This window comes from Peromyscus eremicus, chromosome 1, assembly GCF_949786415.1.
Source record: "Peromyscus eremicus chromosome 1, PerEre_H2_v1, whole genome shotgun sequence".
NCBI classification, from domain to species: domain Eukaryota; kingdom Metazoa; phylum Chordata; class Mammalia; order Rodentia; family Cricetidae; genus Peromyscus; species Peromyscus eremicus.
This window is the reverse complement of record NC_081416.1, coordinates 57981638-58003735: the sequence shown is the minus strand read 5'-3', so window position 1 is coordinate 58003735 and position 22098 is coordinate 57981638. Positions and strand designations below refer to the sequence as shown.

Below are 22098 nucleotides of genomic sequence, written 5' to 3'. Positions count from 1 at the left end.
TGTGAGTGTATGTCTGGCTCAGGGTGGCCAGAAGAGGGCATTGGATCTCCTGGCACTGGAGTTTCAGATGGCTGTGAGCTGCCATATGGATGCTAGGAATCGAACCCAGGTCCCTTGGAAGAACAGCTTAACTGCTGAACCATCTCTTCCTAGGAAGTGTTTTCTTGATCGGTAATTGTGAAGTGTGAAAGGGCCCAGCCTGCTGTGCGAGGGGCCATCCCTGGGCAGGTGTAGAAGAAACAAGCCCAGCAAAACATGGGGAGCAATCTAGTAAGCAGAACCCTCCACAGCCTCTGCATCGGCTCCTGCCTCCAGTTCCTACCTCGGCTTCCCTACGATGGAGTGTAACAAACACATTCTTCCCCAAGTTCGGTCATGTTTTTTATCACAGCGACAGAAAAACAAGCTAGGACATTACCCCAAGCCTAGCCCAATACCTTCTGGACCCACTTCAGTGAAGGGCTGAGGGAAGGATGAGTGCCCAGTTAGGAATGGAAGGAGCAGAGCAGAGAGGACCTGGTGTTGGAATTTCCCAGCTGTGAGTGTTTGGTCCACTGTCGTGCTGACATGGATTTCCACGATGCCAGAGGGATGTGCATGGGCCTCAGTAACTCCTCTCTGGGCCTTCAGTCAGGGTGTGTGTGTGTGTGTGTGTGTGTGTGTGTGTGTGTGTGTGTGTGTGTGTAGTTTAGCCCATAGTAGGTGCTGCTGGCTGTGTCTGGGGTCATCTGAGAACCACTGTCTCTAGTCTGAACTTGCCTGTCCCCTGGCTCTGGCACAGAGACAGAGGGAGACAAGCTGGGACAGAGACCAGCCTCTTCTTCCTGCAAGTCTGCTCTATGGAGCTCACAGCTCTCACCAGCCCACCCTTTCCTTGCCTGTTCCATGACATTCTCTTAGTCACTGCTCAGGTTCAGGTCCATCAGTATCCTCCTCAGAGTCCCCATCTCAAGGTCCCCACCTCCTGCCATTATCAGCTCCCCCTCCCCTATCAGTACTTCCCACATGCTGTCCCTCCACATTCCGGAGACAGATGTCCCCACACACACATACCTGGAAGACAATGACAAATGCCAGTCGGGCGGCCAGGACAGCCCAGAAGTCTTTAGAAATGTCATACTTGTGTTCTGACCATGGAGGCTCACGGTAATCTTTGTACCTGCAAAAGGTGTGGGGAGTCAAGGGCAGGTCAAGTGGATCTCAGGCTCTGGAGAGAAGCTGGATGGGGTGGTCAGGGCCCAGGCGCTTGGAGAAAACAAACACCAGGGACTTTGGACAGTGTTGATACTCAGGACCTTTGAGACAGACTAGATGCAGTGTGTTCTATGAGATGAACTCAGGCCTTTAGGGCCAGAGGTGGGACGTCTTGATTTAAAATGATGTGTTTGGTGTCAAATTAACAAGGATGATTATCTTTTTTTTCTTCTAAATTTAATTATGCATGTCTGTGAATGTGCATGCAGTGTCCTCAGAGGCTAGAAGGGAGTGGCGGATCACCCTGATATTGGTGTTACAGGTGGCTGAGAGCAGCCAGATGTGGGTTATGGGATCTGGACTCTGGTCCTCTGGAAGAGCAGCCAGGGCTCGGAACCACTCAGCCCACATGGTTGATCTTGGTTGTCTACGTGACTGGATTTGGAGTTACCATGGAGGGCTGTCGCAATGACCCGGTGTGGAAAGGTGGTGGTACCAAGCCTGACTACCTGAGTTTGATTCCTAGGACCCACATGGTAGCAAGAGAAAACTGCCCTCTTCCCTCCATATGTGCATCATGGTCCAGGCACACACACCCACACAGACAAATAAATAATAGAGTCATCATGAACCTCTGGGAAGGTGTGAGGGTGTTCCCACCAGAGAGCCTTAACTGAGGTGGGAAGACCTGCTCCGAATGTGGGCGGGGCCCTCCATGGACTGGGGTCCTGGACTGAAAAGCAAGCTGCTCACTGGAGTCCATCTCTCTCTGCTTTCTGTCTGTGGATGCAATGTGACCAGCAGCCCCACACTCCTGATGCCTTCACTTTCCTCAGGGTGGACTGTCCCTTCACACTATGAGCCAGAACAAGCCTTTCCCTCCTAAAGTGGATTTGTTGTTCTTTTTTTTTCCCCCTGAGACAGGGTTTCTCTGTGTAACTACCCTGGCTGTCCTGGAACTCGCTATGTAAACTAGGCTGGCCTCGAACTCAGATCCGCCTTCCTCTGCTTCCCGAGTGCTGGGATTAAAGGCGTGGGCCACCATGTTGATTTCTGTCAGGCATCCTGTTACAGCAATGAGGTACATAAATAATATAGTACAATTCCCAAAGTCAGGGGTAGGGTCTGGTATGTCACAGGCTGGTCACCAATGGCTGAAGCCCAGGAAGGGGACACCAGAAGGAGGCACCTGGCCCCAGAAGCACAACCCTGATGCTCAGCTCACATTTACTATCAACTTGCTGTGCATCCCCGAGCCCTTGCTTGGCCTCTCTGGTCCTCAGTTTGAACATTCCCTCACTTGTTTATGTCACAAGCATCTGTGAGTGCCCGACTCCATCCCAGAGGACACTTAGACGAAAACACAGCAGATGGAGCCTTTTGTTCTTGGAGGGAGCTGGACAGGAGTCTCTAGGGCCTGTTTGCCATGGAACTACCGGCTCCCCAGATGGGACTGGCTGGGAACAGCGGCAGCTGCTGAGCAGAAGTTGTACAGCCATTCTGATGGGAGCAAACAGCCTGTGCCCCCGGTGTTACCACACGTTTCTGTTCGGCCTTTTCCCTCCAAGCCTTGGGCCACCCGGAAAACTCCTATGCCTCCCTGAAGCCCACCCATGACTCCCAGCCATACTGACCCCTAGAAGATTCATTCTCTTCCTGTACTCAGCTTTACTAGTCAGCCCTCTTCCAGGCCCCGTGGGGAGAAGAGAATGTGGTCTCTGAGTGGATGGGGCTGACCTGGGCCATGCCTGCTTCAGCACAGGAATAAACAGGAGCCCACAGGAATAATCTCAGATCCTAGCCGCTGCTCTTGCCACACTCGGGGCTGAGCTGGGCTCCAGCTTTGGGAGGTGGCTGTGGTGGGTGCGTCTGGTGTATGGGGGGAGCTCAAGGTGGCTGAGGCACAGGATGGTGGTCCAGGTGGTGGGAAGTCTGGCTGCAACTGGAGCTGGGGATCAGGGCACGGGCCCAAAGCAGCAGGAGCATAGATGGGTTCTGGGCCCTGTGTTCTTGGAGTTCTGCTTCTCTGGTTTCGTCTAGAAGCCCCTGCCTGTGTCCTCCCTGTGCTCCAGCCTGCCGCTTGCCCTCAGCACCATCTGCTGCTCTGCCAGGAGTGTGCAGAAAAACAAGAGTGATTTCTCTGTTTTCTCTTAGTGACTTTCCCTCTAGACTTCCATGTCCCTGAACTCTGTAGCGCCTGATGGTGCCCTGGGTGAGGGGGCTTTCAACAATACCAGGGTGTCCTGCAGCCCGGCTGTCCCAATGGGAGGTTGGGTTTTGAGGCAGCTCCCTGAGCTGGGCCCCTTGACACCAGTGGCAGATATCTCTGTCCCCGACTGTGTTCCCCAATACAGGAAAAGCATCTTTGCTTTTCCCAGGAGTGACCAACACCACTGCTGGTGCACACACAGGGCCCCAGCCGACAGCTCCACGAACAATTCTATAGGGAGCAAAAACCACCGACACTCAGAAAGTCCACTTGGGCTAGCAAGAGGTGGTCTGAGCCTCTCTCTCCAGACTGGGCAGTCCCGAGACCCTGGGGCAAGAAGGGTACTCTGCAGAGCTACTAAGCAGGGGAAGGTGGTAGAAGCAACCAGCTTCTGAGGTGGCTTGTGTTTTCAACACGGGAGGGTCCCCTGGGCTGAGGCATTTCTGTCCTAGGTTGTGTGCAGAGAGGGGGCTTTCAGATATGGAAGTCATGCTGGGCTGTCTCCTCTCAAAACTTGCCCTCCTAGGCTCCGCCTCTTTTCTTTTCTTTTTCTTTTTTCTTTTTTTGCCTCTGAACTGGGTCCTAGGATAGCTGCTGTTTTATCCTAGCACAAAACACACAGAAATGATGTTTCCTTTTCTTTCCTTTTTCTTTTTCCTTGTAGTAGCCTTACGCTACTTGAATAAATAAGTAAAAAAGTTTATTATTTATAACTTATTTATTCATATATAAACATATCATGTATAACAAATATAATGCATTCATAAATATATAAACTTATCTATCTATCTATCATCTATCTATCTATCTATCTATCTATCTATCTATCTATCTATCTATTTATTTATTTGAGTCAGGGTCTCATTAGCCTAGGTTGTGTCAAACTAAATACACAGCCTTAAACTGATCCTCCTGCTTCCATCTCCCAGGGTAACAATGTCAGACCCCACCTCTTTAAGGCACCTTTCCTCTGCCAGCCACCCTGAGGAGGAGTTTCCCGCATGGGAATCTTCAGGGATAACCCACATCCACTCATGAGCTAAGGTGCCAGGTTGGCTTCTAGGGAATAGATCATGTGTATAACCAGAGCTCCAGAAACAGTGAATGGCTCTCTGCCACTTCCTGCCCGTCCACCACATTTTATCTATTATTAAAGACAGGGCCTCAGCTGGGCAGTGCATACCTTTAATCCCAGCTATCTGGCTTTAGGTCCTGCCTAAAGACTTAGAAGACAGAGGCAGGAGGGTCTCTGTGAGTTTGGGGCCACATGGACTAAACAGTGAGTTAGTTCCAGGACAGCCAGGGCTATACAGAGAAACTCTATTACAGAAAGAAAAAAGTAAACAAACAAACCCACGCAACAACAAACAAAACAGGAAAGTGTTTGGGGTAGTCCAGCCTTGCCTCATCCTGCCTCAGCCTCTTGAATGCTTGGATGATAGGTATGCACCACCATGCATGACATCATACATGAATGCGTGCGCGCAGTGTGCGTGCATATGCGTGCATGTGTGTGTGTGTGTGTGTGTGTGTGTGTGTGTGTGTCTCCAAATACACGATATATACACGTACATTTTTTTTTGGTTTTCTGTTTTTTAATTTTTAAAAAGATTTTTACTTATTTTATGTATATGAATGTTTTGCCTGCATATATGTCTGTCTGTGCACCACATGCATGCCTGGTGCCTGTGGATGCCAGAAGAGGGCTTCAGGTCCCTGGAACTGGAGTTATAGATGGTTGTGAGCCACCTTGTGGGTGCTGGGAATCAAACACAAGAACAAGTGTCCTTAACTGCTAAGCCACCTCTCTGGCTCATGTTACGCTTTTTTTGGGGGGAGACAAGATCTAATAGCACAGGCTGGCCTCAATCTCAGTATGTAGCTGAGGATGGCCTTGAACTTCTGGTCTTTTGTTTCCACCTCCCAGTAGACTACATTTGAGGCTGGGTCTCATGTAGTCCAGGTTGGCCTCAAACTCACAGCAATCCCCCTGCCTCAGGCTCCGAGTGTGGGATTATATAGGCATGTGCCACCCCTGCTGTCATTTAACTAACTGCATGTAAGCAGTCCTCGAGCTCTGCACCTGAAGCAGCACCCTGGCTTCTCCCAGCTGCCTCTGCAAGGACCTCTCTTCAGGAGGAGACACGCAAGCAGTACCTGCAGATCTGAACCTCATAGCCCAGGTCCAGGGGGTCGTTGGGTGCTGTGCCATTCTGGAAGTCGCTGACGTTGAAGGAGGAGAGGGTGTGGTTGACGAAGCCGTGCATGGTCCCGTTCTGACTGTACATGTAGAGGTACACCAGGCGAGGGATGAAGTCAGACGTGAACGAGATCACAAAGGCCTGCCAGGGAAAAGGGGTGAGTGTGAGTGAGGATCCAGGGAGAGGCAGGGCAGGGCGGGGCAGGGTTGCATGGGTGAACAAAGGGTCAGGACGTCCCTGTCCCCTTCTGCAGCTTGCAGGAGTACAGAGGGCTATGGCAGTGGTCCTTAAGTAGGGACAGTAGGGATAGTGGGGTGCCTTGCACAGGCTGTGTGGCTCTGGGCGAAGTGCACAACCTCTCTGTGCTATCCTTCTGTTCTTCTTCAACAAGTTGACCACACCCACTGAGCACAGACCTAACCTCCTGGACTTGCCAGAGAAATTCAAGAGCCCAAAGAAGGAATCTGCAAACTGTAAAGTTCCTGCCTAGCTCTATGACAGAATTCATGCAGGGACCTGAAGCCCCACAGCCTCTCATGGCTGTGTGGCCTTGGGTATGTTACCCTTCCTTTCTATGCCTTAGCTATCTGTAACATGGGGCTTGCCAGGCTGTACCTCCACAGCTGTGTACAGAGTAACGGCTTGGTATGTGGCAAGAACCTAGCAGGTTTAGAATATTCTGGGAGCATCTAACATTGTTGCTGTTGTCCTCATGAGATGTTCTGTGTGTGCCCTGGCTTCACACATTTCACACAGGCTATATTCTGGGCCCCCCTCATTCTGGACCCTAATTTTGCACCCCTGGGGTCAGGCATGGAGCTTCAGCTATTTGTCAGCCGTTCTCAGTTCCTTTAACAAGGGGCCTCAAGGCCTCATTTGGAGACGTGGGCACTTGGCAGGAGGCAAGGACAGAGTGGAGTCTGGAAGCTCCTAGTGGCTTGAATATCACCCCTATGCCTAGTGGGAACTGGATCCCAGGTGTCTCTGCACTGGACACCCTGGGCCTGCGACTGTTCTGGGAGCTACCCCGCTTCCCATGTGCAATGTCTGCAGACGGGGGCTCAGTCAGCGGACAGAAAGGCAGAAGGCTATAGGGACGATGCCGTGGGTGCTACAGGTCCACTTGTGGTTCCTGGGTCTCTGAGCCAGCTTTGGGCTTCGCTGCAGTAATACGGAGCCTGTGGAGACCACAGTGGCCAAGAGCTATGCCACTGTTGATGCGGAAAAGCTAGTAGGGGCCATACCATGTGCTGGGAAGACATGGTCATGGGCTGGGAAGGAAGCTGGGAGTGTGACACTGGCTTGATAGAGAATGAACAGGTGATACCTTTGTCTCTCCCTTTTTCAGCTGTTACAAACGAGTTTTTTGTTTGTTTGGAGACAGTGTCTTACGTAGGCCAGGCTGGTCTTGAGCTCTCTATGAGTGCGACCTTGAACTTCAGATCCTTCAGGTTCCTCTTCCCTAAGAGCTGGAAGCACATGTGTGCTCCACCACACCTGGTTTATTCAATGCTGGGGATGAAACTCAGGCCTCATGCACGCTAGACTAGCATGCCACCTACTGAGCCACAGCCCCAGTCTTCAAGGGAAGTTCCTAAAGAGAGATATCCCAACAGCCCTGGTGGCCTCACTGCCCAGCCAGGAATCCCACTCCCATCACTTACATTAATGATGACAGCCAGCTTCCCGACGCCTCTGAGAATGTTATACCAGATGCCTAGGGGAGAAGCAGATGGGAACTTCTGTGAACTGGTGTACAGTTTGTGACACCCAGGCAGGGCCTGGGTGGGCCCAGCATTGCAGGAACTGGGGCAGCTAGAGGGCCATCCCCAGCAATGCTGGAAAAGGCACGGAAGGAGCCCAGGGAATGCCAATGCCCTGGCTGTACTGTGCTGCCATGTCACCTTCTGGGTTGTCTATGAGTTCCAAGGCTTAGACATTCCCTAGTGGCCCTGCATCCTCCCTGTGAACCTGTCTAGATGTGCTTAGTGCAGGAAGATCCCTTTCCTACACCCCAGTGCAGCTCTGGCTAGGGCATCCTGACTGGTGAGGCTGGGATCTTGCCTTGGGGGTGATGCTCAGCAGTGTTCAAGCCAACCATCATGCTTGAATATGACCTGGCTTCCACTACTAGGATCCCAGATGGGCAGAAGGCTTACCCCGGTGTGGTGGGACCTTGCTCCTCAGCCATCCTCCAGTGGAAAGGAGAAGGAACAAGACCCAGGAAGGAGGTGAGGTGCTTAGCGAGGGCCTCCAGGCTGAGATTCCTGCAGGGAGTCCCATGCACTGCGTCCCCCAGCCCCAACCTCACCCATGAGGCTGGGAGTGTGTCTAGGGGTCCTGTCCTGAATCGCATCCCATTAGGCCAAGAGTGTGTCCTGTCCATATCTGGCTCCCAGCCCTGAGCCAGGTCTATGGCTTCTCAGAAGTCACCCTGAGTGGATCCTACCGTCTCCACCCTTGGGGAAACAATGGCAGGTGTTTTGTTCCAGGTGTGGTGGATGGCCAGGCACCACATGCTGCGCACTACCCCCCTCCCCCATCTAGAAGTAGTAGGCAGCTTCCAAACTCTCATTTTTGAGCTTCACACTGGTGGCCCATGAGGCCAGCAGGTGTTCAGCCCTGGCATCCCAGGATCTGTGATGTAGTTTGACCAGCGGCCAAAGCCACAGCAATGTGCATGCATTAGACAAGTCCTCCTGCCCTAGCCAGCGACAATTCCAGAATAAAACAGCCTCCATCATGGCAATGAGACACCCATGCATAGCCACCAGGTGGGAAGTCTCAGAAAGAGCCATCCCACGTTCCTGCCCCTAGTGAGTGACAGTCTACTCCGATGAGATGTTCACGCACATCTACCTAGTGCTTCCTGTGATGGTGGTTCTAGCTAGCTTCCTGCTAGCAGAAGTGGTAGGCAGACAGGTAGATCCTGCATGCCGAAAACTGCACAGGCATGAGGGGGCCAGCAAGGGCACTAGGAGGGAAGGGTATCCGTGTGAGGTCATTGCAAACAATTCCAGTCACTGGTGGAAACCCTTCACGCCTGGGCTCTTGGGTGGTGTTTCAGGAGCTGAGAACTCTTCTGTAGACTCAGCGCAGGCTATGGTTCATGCATCATTGTGTCTCCAGAGCCTCGCTGCATTTACCTATTAGGTGTCTGTTGACTGGCTGCACAAATGCATAAAGTCTTTTCAGATAAAACCAGAGCAGAGGATACAAAGGGCAGGCCCTGCCGGCTGCAGACTCCTGGGAACTGTTGAGACCGGTGAGAGGGTCCAGCAGTTAAAAGCTCCTTTGTCCAAGCTTGATGAGCAGAGTTCCATCTCCTGAACCCACTGTGTAAGACAGGCTTCCTATAGAGATCCTGTGGCTGATGGTGGCGTCCTCTGCAGATCATCTGACCACACCTGTTCCCTACATACAGAGGAGTCCGCCATGCCACCTCTTGGAACCACCAGACACTTCTTGAAGCTTTAGCTCTTTGCTTTCTTTCTCTCTCTCCTCTCTTCTTTTCTTTCTTTCTTTTTTCTTTTTCTTTTTTTTTTGAGACAGGGTCTTATGTGGCCCAAGCTAGCTTCAAATTCACTATGAGCCAAGGATGGTTTTGAACTCCTGACCTTCCTTCTTCTGCCTTCCAGGTGCTAGGATTACAGGTGGGTGCCACTGTGTCTGAGTTATGTGGTGCTAGAGACCAAACCCAGGGCTTTGTGCATGGCAGGCAAGCACTCGACCTGGGCCAGACCCCAGTCAAACACAGGTGGAGCTCAGGGTGGCCTCTGACTTACCTCATCTCAGTCAACGTTCACCACTGCCGTTTCACCACAACTGGCAAAGCTCACTTCGAAGCTTATTTTACTTATTAATTTAATAAATAGATTTATTTTTGAGACAAGGTCTTATTTTATAGCCCAAGTTCTGGCCTGGAACTCTTTATGTAGCCTAGGCTGACCTCAAACATACAGCAATCCTCCTGCCTCACCCTCCTCAGTGCTTGGATTTACAAGCATGACTATGCCCCATCTACAGACATGTTTTTATTTGAACATGTGTTTTCAGTTTCCCAGGGCATAAACCAGGAAAAGGATTGCTGGGTGACTGATAATTTTGCAGTGTACTTCGATCTCAGAACTCCAGTCATAACGGGAGGGGGAGAACTTTCCCCTCCCTTCTCTTTATTAGATTTTCTTAGACAGGGCGTCACTGTGTAGCTTAAGCTGGCCTGGGACTCACACAGGTCCACTTGCCTCTGTTTCCTGTTGGGTTCAAAAACATGTGCCAGAACAACTGGCTAAAGCCTATTTTTACTTTATTTATTATTTTTGGAGATAGGATTTCCAGTAGCCCAGGCTACCTTGAACTTGAGATGAGGGACCCAGAGTGACCTTGAACTTCCCATCCTCTTGCTTCCCCCTCCTGAGTGCTGGGATTACAGGTGTGCACCATCTCGTGTGGTCCTTCTTTTTCTCCTTCTTCCTCTTCCTCTTCCTCCATCACTCCAGAGAACTCTAAACCCCATTTCCAATAGCTTGACAAAGAAGCACGCTGGGCCAGCCAGGTGCTCCGTGAAGACATGGCACCCACTCACTCAGGGCTGAGGCCAGTGGCTAGGGCTTCTCACTGCATGCAGTACAGAGCAGGGGGCCCTTACCACCCGAAGACCTGGATTCTGGGGTCCTCTATACACATTGTAGGCCCCCGAGGGAGACTTCCACCTCAGAGGCTATATGATAAAGGCTCCTGCCGTCAGGAGCACAGCTGCCACTGGCAGGGGTCTGTGGGGGTGCAGGCCACTGGCGCCACCGGGTCTCCTGTCCCCTGGGAACGCTGGCCCAGAGGCCCTGCACGGATCAGAAGAGGAAGACAAAAGCCCCTTTGAGCAAAAGGTTACAGCCCAGGAGGCCACAAACAAGCATGTGAAAGGCGGATCACGCCTCCAACCAAATGGGCAGGAACCAGGAAGCAGCCACTGATCCGTGAGGCCTGGGAAAAAGCAAGGAGCCCAGAGCAAGCGAGGCTTCAGAGGACACACCGGGAGATCCATGGGGGCAGGGATGACAGCAGGAGCTGGGAGGCCACCCACAGTACCCTGTTCACCCTGGTGGGTTTGCAAGTTTTAGAGGACACCCTCTAGGGCTAGCCAGCCTCGGTCCATAAGCAAAATTCACTAGTGACATACCCACTGAGATTCCCCTGGGGCATTTGTGAGAACCCAAAGGGGGACAGTATGGCCATACGCTTTTCTTCTTTTCCAGCAACGGGACAGTGAGCTTTAGGGTTTCTAAAAAATTACCCAAGTTCCCTTTGGGCCTCCAGCATTCAGTACAGGGTTTTCAAAGTTGACCCTCTGCTCATTTAGGAGATGGAGGACTCTGGTTTTCTGGGCAATGGGACCTAGACTTGCCTGGCTTCCTCTGAGGTTCCTCCAAGGGCCCAACAGGTGGAAAGTTCCAGAAGTTTGCACTGGACACATTTCTGGGCTGTCTTAGAGCAGGATGTGGGGTGTCCATCCTATGGCCCAGACACAGCCCAGACACGGTCCAGGGGCCATTCTCCATCAGCCCTCTGGGAAACAGCTTTTACATTTGTAAAAGCAAAAGGGAAACATGCCTGGATTTGGCCTTCCACTGAGGATCCTTGTGTCCCAAAGCTGTGGCAAGCCAAGAGCTCCTGAAGGTCTCTTGTACCCCTGGGATCACCAGCCTGGCCAAACCTGGGTGTGGCTTACCCCATATCACAATGGGGCAGAATAGGGGACACTGGGGGGCTGGAAGGGTCAGTTTGTCCAGGGACTTTCAATGCTTTTAAATCTGTGGGCAGAACCTGGGGAGGCCTACTTGGGTGTCTGTTTCCATTGTCTTAGTTGCCTGAGTAGGAGGTGGCATCAGGAAGCCACAGTGTCCAAGCACAGCACAAGGACCTCACACATTAGTCCTGGCTCTGACCTCTTCCTCACCCAGCACCCATGTTTCCAGGCCACTCTCAGGCTCTGTGTGTGTGTGTGTGTGTGTGTGTGTGTGTGTGTGTGTGTGTGTATACAGGCATTGTAGCATAGATGTGAGTTAGGCTATAGAACCACACAGATGAAGTCACCATAGTTGATGTGCTTAGCTGTTACCATGGCAACTTCATCTAGCTTACTGTAAAAGACCACGAGGTGATAGAAAAGCCTGAGCCACCTTCTCAGAGGCAGCTGGAAGGCTGGAGGATGTGGTCATCCGTGGCAGGAGCTGGCCAGGCTACCAGAAGCCAAGAGATGGCCCAAAGAGCACCAGCCGGGCAGAGACACTAACAAAAGCAGGAGAGAATATGGAGCAGATGGTGCAATCTGAGGGTTGCCGTAGGGGTGGATGGTACTACCCAAAAATTCCCCATGGAATGACCTGGGTATCTAGAGGGCTGGGGAAGGTCTTAGAAAAGCCAATGCCACCGGGCATGGTGGCACACACCTTTAATTCCAGCACTTGGGAGGCTAAAGCAAGTGGATCTCTGAGTTTGAGGCCAATCTGGTCTACAAGGTGAGTTCCAGGAAAGCCAGGGCTATACAGAGAAACCCCGTATCAAGAACAAAACAAAACAAAAAAACAAACAAACAAACAAAAACCCAAACCAAATCAAACAAAAACAAACAACCCAATGTCACCCCTTACAGTCTTACTAACTCCTGTCTGGGCCACAGAACCCAACCCAAACATCCTCTACCACAGGGGAATATAATCTATATGGGTAGGTGACCAATAGCTTCCTTCATGTGATTCAATATTTGCTTATTCCAAGCATCAGCACAGAGATGTCCTTCTCACTAAGACTGTGTTCAAGAGGGGATGGACTAGAGGACAGTGGGTCCCACTTTAGGATAAGAGGGACACTGTCCTTGCTGGCTCTGGTCGAGGTTCGCCTGGACCTGGAGCTCTGTCAAACTCCATTTTCCATGTCCTCTACTCTTCCTGCTACACTCAGTGTCTCTCCTTAACGCCACTGAGGCCATGGACTATTATAGCGCTGTGCATACCACTCCTCATCCCCCTGTCCTCCATGTGCGACACATAGCCAAGAGACTCCGGGTTCACAGCCCCGTGCTGAGTTCCATCCTGGCCTTGAACTTCATGGACAAGTCATCCAATAACACGACTGCACTTCCTTGGCGCCCTCTCTTTTCAAAAGCATTTCATTCAAGGTTTTATTTTTCATTTATTTATTTGTGTGTGTGTATGTATATATGTATGTATGTGCCCTTGTGTTTGTGTGTGTGTGTGTATGTATGTGCCCTTGTGTTTGTGTGTATGTGTGTGTATGTGTGTATGTATGTATGTGCCCTTGTGTTTGTGTGTATGTGTGTGTATGTGTGTATGTATGTATGTATGTATGTGCCCTTGTGTTTGTGTGTGTGTATGTATGTATGTGCCCTTGTGTTTGTGTGTATGTGTGTGTATGTGTGTATGTATGTATGTATGTATGTGCCCTTGTGTTTGTGTGTGTGTGTGTATGTATGTATGTATGTATGTGCCCTTGTGTTTGTGTGTATGTGTGTGTATGTGTGTATGTATGTATGTGCCCTGTGTTTGTGTGTGTGTGTGTATGTGTGTGTGTATGTGTGTATATGTATGTGCCCTTGCAAGCCAGAAGTAGGCATTGGATCCTCTGGAGTTTAAGCTACAGGCGGTTGTGAGCTGCCCAACACGACAACATGAGGGTTAGGAACTGAACTTAGGTCCTCGGCAAGAGGAGCCAGAGCTGCTGCCTGCTCTCTCCAACCCCAACTACCCTCTTTCCACGAGCACTGAGTGCTGTAGTGCTCCTACAGGAGGCAGGAGGCACTTGATGAGAAGCTAATGTTCTGGCCCCACTGGTCTATCTCTTAGCTCTGGAGCAGCCCCAGTGCTGGGGGACAGGGTGTGGAGAATATGCACGGAGGAAAAACATCACCTCAAACGTGTCTGACACACTCTGGAAGAGCCATTACAAACTTACTTAAACATGACTTTCGGGTTTTTTTTGTGATTTTTCTTTTTGTTGCTCAGTTGTGCTGTTCTGGGGCATGAACTTTGTGGATGACAATGTCATATCATAACACTGACAGGAGACCTCTAGTGGTAGACAGACAGACAGCTGACAAATGAGTCCCACACGTCACTGGTAGCTGACACATCTTGGAGATTTGAGGACCAGTTGGCCAGACTCAAGATTTTTCATGACTTGGGAAGGCAGTGGGGAGCCCTTGTAGGGAACAGGGGTCTGGACCCCACTGGCTTCTTGAGAGCAGCAGTTTCCTGCCCCTGTGCACTGAACCCGTCTCGCAGCTCACTTACCAATGTCTTTGGCTCTGATGGCCACGGGCCTCCGTAGCTCGGTGACAAACTTTTTGGCATCCAGGCGGATTTCGATGATGTTGTTTAGCAAGGCAAACAGCGGAGCCAGAGGGAAGGAGGCAACAAAAAGGGTGACAAAGCCGAACTGGATGACTGTAGGGAGAGCAAGCACCCGACAGTCAGCAACGCAGTCACGTGACCCCCGCACCCAGCATGACTCAGACCATGGCTGCCTGGCACCCTGCCTCACAGGAGCCCACCTGTGCGGATCTGCCAGCAGGTACATGAGGAGCTCTCTGGAGAGAGCCACTACCACCTTGGGCAATGTCCAGGGGACTGACTGAAGACAGAAGTCACAGTATCAGGAGATCAGCATGGCTGACTTTATGACAATCTTCCTGACCCAGCCTCCCAAGTGCTGGGATTATGGCAGCGTGCCATCATGTCTGGATTATTTAGTTATTTTTGTATGTGTGTCTGTGCACGTATGGACACATGTGCATGAGTGTGCATGGAGACCAGAAAATGCTGTGAATTTTTGTTCTCAGGTACCACCCACCTTGTTTTTGTTTTTTGTTTTTTGTTTTTTTTTTTGTTAGTAGGATCTCTCACTGGGACTTGGGGCTCACAGATTAGGCTAGACTGACTGCCCAGGGAGACCCCTGTTTCTGCCACTACCCTCAGCTTTTCACAAGGGTTCTGGGGATTGAACTCATGTCTTCATATCTGTGCAGAAAGCACATACCGAGCCATCTTCATCTTCTAACTCTACATGTGTAATTTTTATACCTTTCTGTAAACGTGCTCTGGTCATGTTCACCCTGGTGTGACTCTTGAGTCACAGGCGTGCTCGAGGGTCACTGGTCTGACCTTATGAAATCTCTGCTCATAGGCGGATCACAGTGAGCTCAAGGCCTGGCCTGGCCCCTCCCTGAGGCCAAATCTCCCATCGTCAGAGTTTCCCTAAAGTCAGAAAGGCCTGCTTCTGTTACTGTGTCTCAAGAGTCCCTCCTGTCCTCTCCCACCAGGCCTAGGACAGTAGGAGGACATCTGTTCTCCAAGGTTATCCTAGCCTTCTGTTTCCAGGCCTCATGGTACCGTTCATTCTGGGCTTCTTCAGCCCTGGGGAAGCTGTAGTCAATCTGAGTTAAAACAGGTCAGGAAAAGGTCACCGGAGAGATGAGAGTCGGAAAGCTGGTCCAGAAGCTGTATGGCAGGACCTGATCCAAGGGTGCTCCATGCCAGGGGGTAAACAAGGAAGCTGCAGAATGTCACCCTGTGCTCAGCCGACTGAGTATGGCTATTGTTACGTGGGTGAGCCAGGCAGGAGACTGTGGGAACTGTTTCCCAGATGTCTTGGTGACCTATCATTGGCCCTGGAGTATGGGGCAGTAGGGTGGGATGCCTCTGCTGAGGTCGGGAGGTGCTGGGAGGTTATGGTAGAACAGGACCAGCCATGTGCCATGATTATGTGCATGGGCCATGGCTGCCAAGGCTCAGGCTCAGGGTTGCTGTAGGTAGGCTTTCCCACTTAAAAATAACTTGGCACAGGGTCTTATGTAGCCCAGGTTGGCCTCCAATTTACCATGTAGCCAAAGATGACCTTGAACTTCTGACTCTTCTGCCTCTACTTCCCAAGTGCTGGGATTACAGTACAGGCCTGTACTACCATGTCTGGTTTATGCTGGGGATTGAGCCCAGGGCCTCGTGCATGCTAAGCAAGCACCCTACCACTGGAGCTATAGTCCCACCCTTGGTTTTTCCACTTCTGAGTGATGGTACTCCCTCATCCAGCCTGAGGGGAATGAGAAAGAGACAATAGAGGGGAAGTGGGAGAGACTGGGGCTCAAGCTAGTGTGGGGCACCCTCCCATCCACACCTGTGCTCAGCCTTAGATTTCCCTGGAGGAGAAGATGACAGCTGATGTGACAGAGAGAAAGCCAGGTGGGGGGTGTGCCCTAGTGCTGGGCTGGGGTGGGCTTCTAGGCACATAAGGCCTCTGTCCCTGAGGTCTCTTATCTCTAAGCCCTGGAGGATCATGGGAGTCTGAGGTGAGCATTCAGTAGCTGAGAGAAATGACCACATCTCAGTCAACCACAGGGCACTTCTCTATGGTATCTGCTCTTGCAGAGCCTCCTCACAGGGCAGAGGCTGACATTAGGGATACAAGGACCAGTGCCTAGACTCTACTGGCCAGGGCCCTGGGGCTGAACGAGGGAAAGAGAGGAGCCTGGAGTCCCATTTGCCCCTACAGCATGCTCTTCTGAGTCTTGAGGTGAGATGATTCCTGCCGGTCATGAGGGTAGTTGGGAGCTACCTGCTTAGAACCACATGGACAAACACAGGGAGTGGCAGGGAGGTGTTTGTGGGGGCAGAATGCTCTGGCCAAGGCTCTGCAGTATGAAGGTCACCTGCTCATCACTGCCCTCTAAGCCAAGGCTGTGGAGCGCTGGGGCCACACACCAGGCCTGCCTTGCCTCTCCGCACCATGGTAAATGCAGAGTCCAGAGCAGTCCCTCCCCTGCCAGGACAGTTGGGTCCATTTTAGGGGCGGCGGATGGCAGTCAAGAGTGGGAAGAAAGGGTGGAGAGATGGCTCAGTGGTTAAGAGCACTGGCTGTTCTTCCAGAGGTCCTGAGTTCAATTCCCAGCTACCACATGGTGGCTCTCAACCATCTATAGTGGGATCTGATGCCCTCTTATGGGATAAAGATGTACATGCAGATAGAGCACTCATACACATAAAATAAAATAAGTAAATCTTAAAAACAAAAAGAGTGGGAAGCAAAGGTCTTCCCTATCCTTCCGTGAGACAGACGGAGGGAGGAGCAACTGAGACAGACGGAAAAGGAAGGAGGAGCAACTGACGGTGTCAGTGGATTTAAATGGGGTCAGAGGAGGAGTTGGGTCTTAGGCGTAGGGGAGGACCAACTATTTAGCCACTGTGGTCAGAGAAAACCTTTATTGGGGGACACTCTGAGCAGAGTCTTGGAGGAAGGAAGAAAGGATCTATGCATGTATTTGAGGGAGAGCATTTCAGCAGAGGTACAGTAAATGCAAAGGCCCCATGGCAGGCCTGAGTTACATGTTTGCAGAACAACGTGGAATCCAGTGTGAGCAGAGCAGAGGGGCAGGATGGACAGGAGGGATCCTGGAAGGCCCCAGGGCCACATAGGCCACACCTGGACTTTCCCATCTCTCCCTGACTACCTCTCAGCACACTTCCATGCACGGACACTCTCTGTTGACAAGGCTTACCCAGGCCTTGCTATGAGTACTGACTTCATGCTAGGGTCATGACAAGCCCAGGGAGAGTTGGGTACCTTGATGCTCAAGAAGAAGAGAGGAGTCATAGACCCAAAGGAGGACTCTAAAGGGGTGTAGTTAGGTAGTCCAAATGCTGGGGCCCTCCAATGGAGCTGGTCTTGCTGGTGAGGGAGGTGGAGAGAGAAGGGATTGTTACTTGGCTGTACATGTCACACGGTGTGACAGGTGACCATGTGTTGCCTGTCCTGGGCCTTTGGAAGACAAGGCTGAAGAAAAGGGATGGTGTTTATAGACCCGAGGAGGGAGCAGAGCCTAGAGCCAGGAGTCTAGGCTAGGCATCTCCTGTTCCTGCCTCTGCCTGACCCTGCTGTGTGGGTGAAGGGCACTGAGGTCATGGGCATCCCAGCCCCACAGCTCTTTCCCTGTTTCTGTCTTGGTGGCCTGTCTCCCCCACCCCCCATGTGTGTGTGTGTGTGTGCTTGCACGTGCGCGCAAGTACACATAAAGGTCAGAGGTCAACCTCCTGTGTCATTTCTCAGGTGTGGTCCATTTTATTTTTTTGCCCAGGACCTCTCACTGCTCGGCACTCACCAAGTAGGCTAGGCTGGCTGGCTGGTGAGCCTCAAGGATGCTCTTGTCTGTGTGTTGTGTCGTCGCCGCGGCCCCCCCCCCCCCCCCCCCCCCCCCCCCCCGATCACAAGCACACATCACCACACCCAGTTTTTTTTTTTTTTTAAATGTGAGTTCTAGGGATCGAACTTTAATTTTAGTGCTTATAAGGTACTTACCAACTAAGTCATCTCCCTAGCCCCAGTTTCCTTTTTGTTTGTTTTGTTTTTGCGTTTTTTTTTTTTTTTTTTTCGAGACAGGGTTTCTCTGTGTAGCTTTGGTGCCTGTCCTAGAACTCGCTCTGTAGACCAGGCTGGCCTCAAACTCAAAGAGATCCGCCTGGCTCTGCTTCCCGAGCATGAGCGGGGGTGGGGGTGGGGTGGGACGGGGTGGGGCTCTGCCGCCTGGCCTTGTTTCGTTTTTGAGACTGGGTCTCACTATTGTAGCCAAGGCTGGCTTCAAACTCAAGATCCTCCTGCCTCAGCCTCTAACTGCTGGGCTCGCAGGCAGGCAGGCAGGCAGGCGTCAATCACCATGCCCAGATCCATCATCTTTGCCAACTTTTCATCTCCCACAGCCTGTGCCCACCGCCCTGTCCCAGGACGCCACTCACTCATTTCCATGTACTCGGGCGTGAGACCAGCGAAGGGTTCGAGGTTAAAGTCCACCTCATAGCGCTGCTTCCGCTTCACGTATTCCTCCCGGTCGGAAGGGCTCTGCCTGCGCAGCTTCAGGTAGCGGATGAACTTTTTCATCTTCCTGCAGGGGGCGCTGTGTCAGAGGGCAGCCAGCGGTAGGGGCTGCACCTATCGGGACCTCTGAGTCACACTATCGTGTCTGCTCCGAGCCTGAGCCACCCATTAGCGTAGTGAAGCAGGCATCTTTTTTTTTTGTTTTGTTTTGAGCCAGGGTCTCACTATTAGCCCTGGCTGGCCTTGAATGTACTGTGTAGACCAGGCTAGCTTCAAACTCACACAAATCTACCTTCTTCTTCTTTCCTGGTGCTGGGATCAAAGGCATGTGCCACCATGCTTGGCTATATGCTTGTTGGAAGCAGACATATAGCTCTGCCCTTCTCCCCAAGGCAGCAAAAATCTGCTGGTTTCCTAAGACACTGAGAGGCAGGGAGAGTGAGAGGCCACCCACTTACGGCCACGAGAGGCCACTTGAGGGACCCAGGAAGTGTGGGCTGTCCCATGCTCCTGTGGCCTCTCCTTGGTTCACTAAGGTCCTGGCTCCAGGGAACTTGTACCTCTGAGGAACAAGATGAAGGGGGTTGACCCCTGGCCGTCTGCTCTGCCACTCAGGGGCCCGTGCAAGCCAAGGGCTGTGTAGCACCCTGAAGGTGGGAGTCCATATTGTCTCCAGTGGGGCAACTTTTGCTCCATGTTCCCTCCCCATCCTCCTCACCTCCTAGCTTCTGATGTCTCTTATCCCAAAAGAGGCTGATGCCTCACCTGTCACAGAAGCTACTTGGAGAGTCCACCAGAGTCACCCATCCCCTCTACCCTGTCCCACCCATAGCAGGTACCACTCACGGGATGCCGATCTCGAAGAGATTGTTCTGGATCAGCTGCTTGCCCAGCATGATGATGCTCAGCTGGATGCAGAGCTCCATGAGGCAGCCGCCTGGAGCACACTGTGGGACAGAGGGCAAGTCAGGTCTAGTCTGGCTCTGGGTAGGGGGTGAGGCTAGCCCTCGACTTGTGGGGCAACTCATGGCCTCTTAAAAGTTAGGTTCAGGGCGAGGGAGATGCTGGGTGGGTAAGAGCGCTTGCTGTGTAAACATGGATCTCTGAGTCTGAACCCAAGCATGGTTGCGTGTGTCTGTTATTTCAGCACTGTGGGGTGGGGGCAGAGGTAGGCGGACACCAAGATCACGCTGGCCAGTCATCCCATTTGTAATGGTGAGCTTCCAATTCAGGAGAGACCCTGTCTCAAGGCATAGGGGAAAGTGACAGAGGAAGACGTCAACCATTCTCCTCTACTCCTCTAGCCACCCACATGCACATACCTGCACGTGTACTTGTGTGCCCATGAAAACACACACACACACACACACACACACACACACAGACACACACACAGACACACACACACATACACACACACAGACACACACACAGACACACACACACACACACAGACACATATACACACACACAGACACACACACACACACAGACACACACACACAGACACACACACACACACACACACACACACACACACACACACACGGTCGAGGTTTACATCCCCACCTTCTGAAACCCTGAGAATAGGACCTTATTTGTGACATGGCTGGTGTGATTAGTCAAGGGAGGTGGGACCATGCTCTGCTTCAGTGACCAGCATCCTCTAGAGAACACAAAGACCCAGAGGGAGACAGCATCTGGGGTGATGCAGAGAGGGCCACCAAGAAGCCAAGCGTGGTGGTACACACATACAATCTCAGCGCTGTGGAAGTGGAGGGAGGAAGATCAGGAGTTTAAAGTCAAACTCAACTACGTGAGTTCAAGGCCCGCCTGGGCTATATTAGACCTTGTCTCAAAAAAAGAGCAGGGAGGGGCTCAGTCAGTGAAGTGCTTGCCTCACAAGCGTGGGGACCTGAATTCTCTCCCCAGCTTGGGGTGGCATGTGCTTGCAATCTCAGTGCTGGGGAGGCAGAGGCAGGTGAATTGCTGGGGATCACTGGCTGGCCAACCAGCTTAGCCTACTTGATGAGCTCCAGGTTCCAGTGAGAGACCCTGTCTCAAAATGAAAGGTGGAGAGTGATGAAGGGATGATACATGAGGTTGACCTCTGCCCTCCACATGAACACACCATATACATACAAACACACACACACACACACACACACACACACACACACACACACACGCATGCACACACACACACACACACGCATGCACACACACACACACACACACACACACACGCACACACACACACTAAAGAAGAGAGGAAGGGAGGGAGGGAGAGAATGAGTTATCAATGATTCTACAGTCCCAGATGTTGGGAGAAGTGGGGACCCTCCCCAGGACACTTCAGAGGGAAGATCCCCATAACACCTTTGTATGCTTTGTCCTTTCAAACCACCCTGTGTTGGAGCCCCTCTGCCTGTGAGCTGCTGTGCTGGAACCAGGGCTCAGAGCCGGGGGGGGGGGGGGGGGGGGCGGGAGCCAACAAGTGGTCATGGTGGTAGGCTGGCCCTCAGGTTCCCTCTCCACCCCTCCCCGGGCTGTACTTATGCCCTGGCTACCCCTGCATAAGCTGGCACAGGTGCAGCAGGTGGGATGGTGAGGTTGGGAAGCCTCATGGTATGGTGGTGGCCACCTGGCTGAGGTCCAACACCCCACCGTGCCTCCATTGGCTTGGGGCTTGCAGGCAGGGGCTGGTTAGGTGTGTGAAACCAAACTTGCCCAAGCAAAAAAGTGAGCCCTGGGCACAGTGATTGCCTGAGTTCTGAGCAAAACTTTTTATATAGTCACCAAAATCCTTGTCCTGGAGGGCTATCATTCCATTGAAAACACTTAATCTTTGTATGTCCTGAAGACACTCTCTAACCCCCACCGAGTATGCAGAGAGGATGCCGTGCAAAAAGCTAAGAATACTTCACAAACTTTCTGAAGCCCCCACACCTACAGAGGAGGGCCTAGGGTACCTGGGCCTGTGGTCAGATGACTGAACTAGGCTGCCCTTGACTACTAGATCATGCCATGCCTGATGCCCATCCCTTTGTACCTCATTCCACTGTTTCCTTATCAGGAAAGCCTATTTCCTTCTCTTGTGCATGTGGACAGCAAAGGTCAGTCTTAGGAGTCACTTATTCATCAGGAGCCATACAGTTTCTTTTTTTATTTTTATTATTTATTTTATTTTATGTGTATGAATGTTTTGCTTACATGTATGTCTGTGTACCATGTATGCCTAGTGCCCCTGGAAGTCAGAAGAGGGCATTAGATGCCCCAGGACTGGAGCAGATGGTATGAGGCACAATGTGGGAACTAGGAATCCAACCTGGGTCCTCTGCAAGAGCAGCAAGTACCCTCAACTGCTGAGCCATCCCTCCAGCCCCACACCTGGCCTTCCACCCAGGAGGTGTGGATCAGACTCAGGTCCCTAAGCCTGTATAGCAAACACTTGATTGACTGAACTGTCTCTCCAGCCCTCACACCCTTAGTTTCTGATAACCTGAGCTTTTTTTTTTTGTAGGCTGGAAATGTCGACTGGTTACCTGGAGACCTGAACCACTGACAGCCCCAGATGCAAAGGAGCAAGGCTGCAGGTCAGGACTCAGTGTCAGAAGACAC

General features: G+C 51.8%; 1 protein-coding gene across 3 annotated transcripts in view; it reads right to left on the bottom strand.

Annotated features, from left to right (window-relative positions):
* Ano1 (anoctamin 1) overlaps positions 1–22098 on the bottom strand; it is a 98242-nt gene that overhangs the window by 3028 nt on the left and 73116 nt on the right. For all 3 annotated transcript variants that reach the window (XM_059263947.1, XM_059263955.1, XM_059263964.1), the window contains 6 exons: positions 19324–19424; positions 18399–18544; positions 13911–14063; positions 7269–7321; positions 5561–5745; positions 1054–1159 (listed from right to left, as the gene is read on the bottom strand). In XM_059263947.1, coding sequence (XP_059119930.1) covers positions 1054–1159; positions 5561–5745; positions 7269–7321; positions 13911–14063; positions 18399–18544; positions 19324–19424 — 744 coding nt within the window. The remainder of the gene's footprint in view (positions 1–1053; positions 1160–5560; positions 5746–7268; positions 7322–13910; positions 14064–18398; positions 18545–19323; positions 19425–22098) is intronic.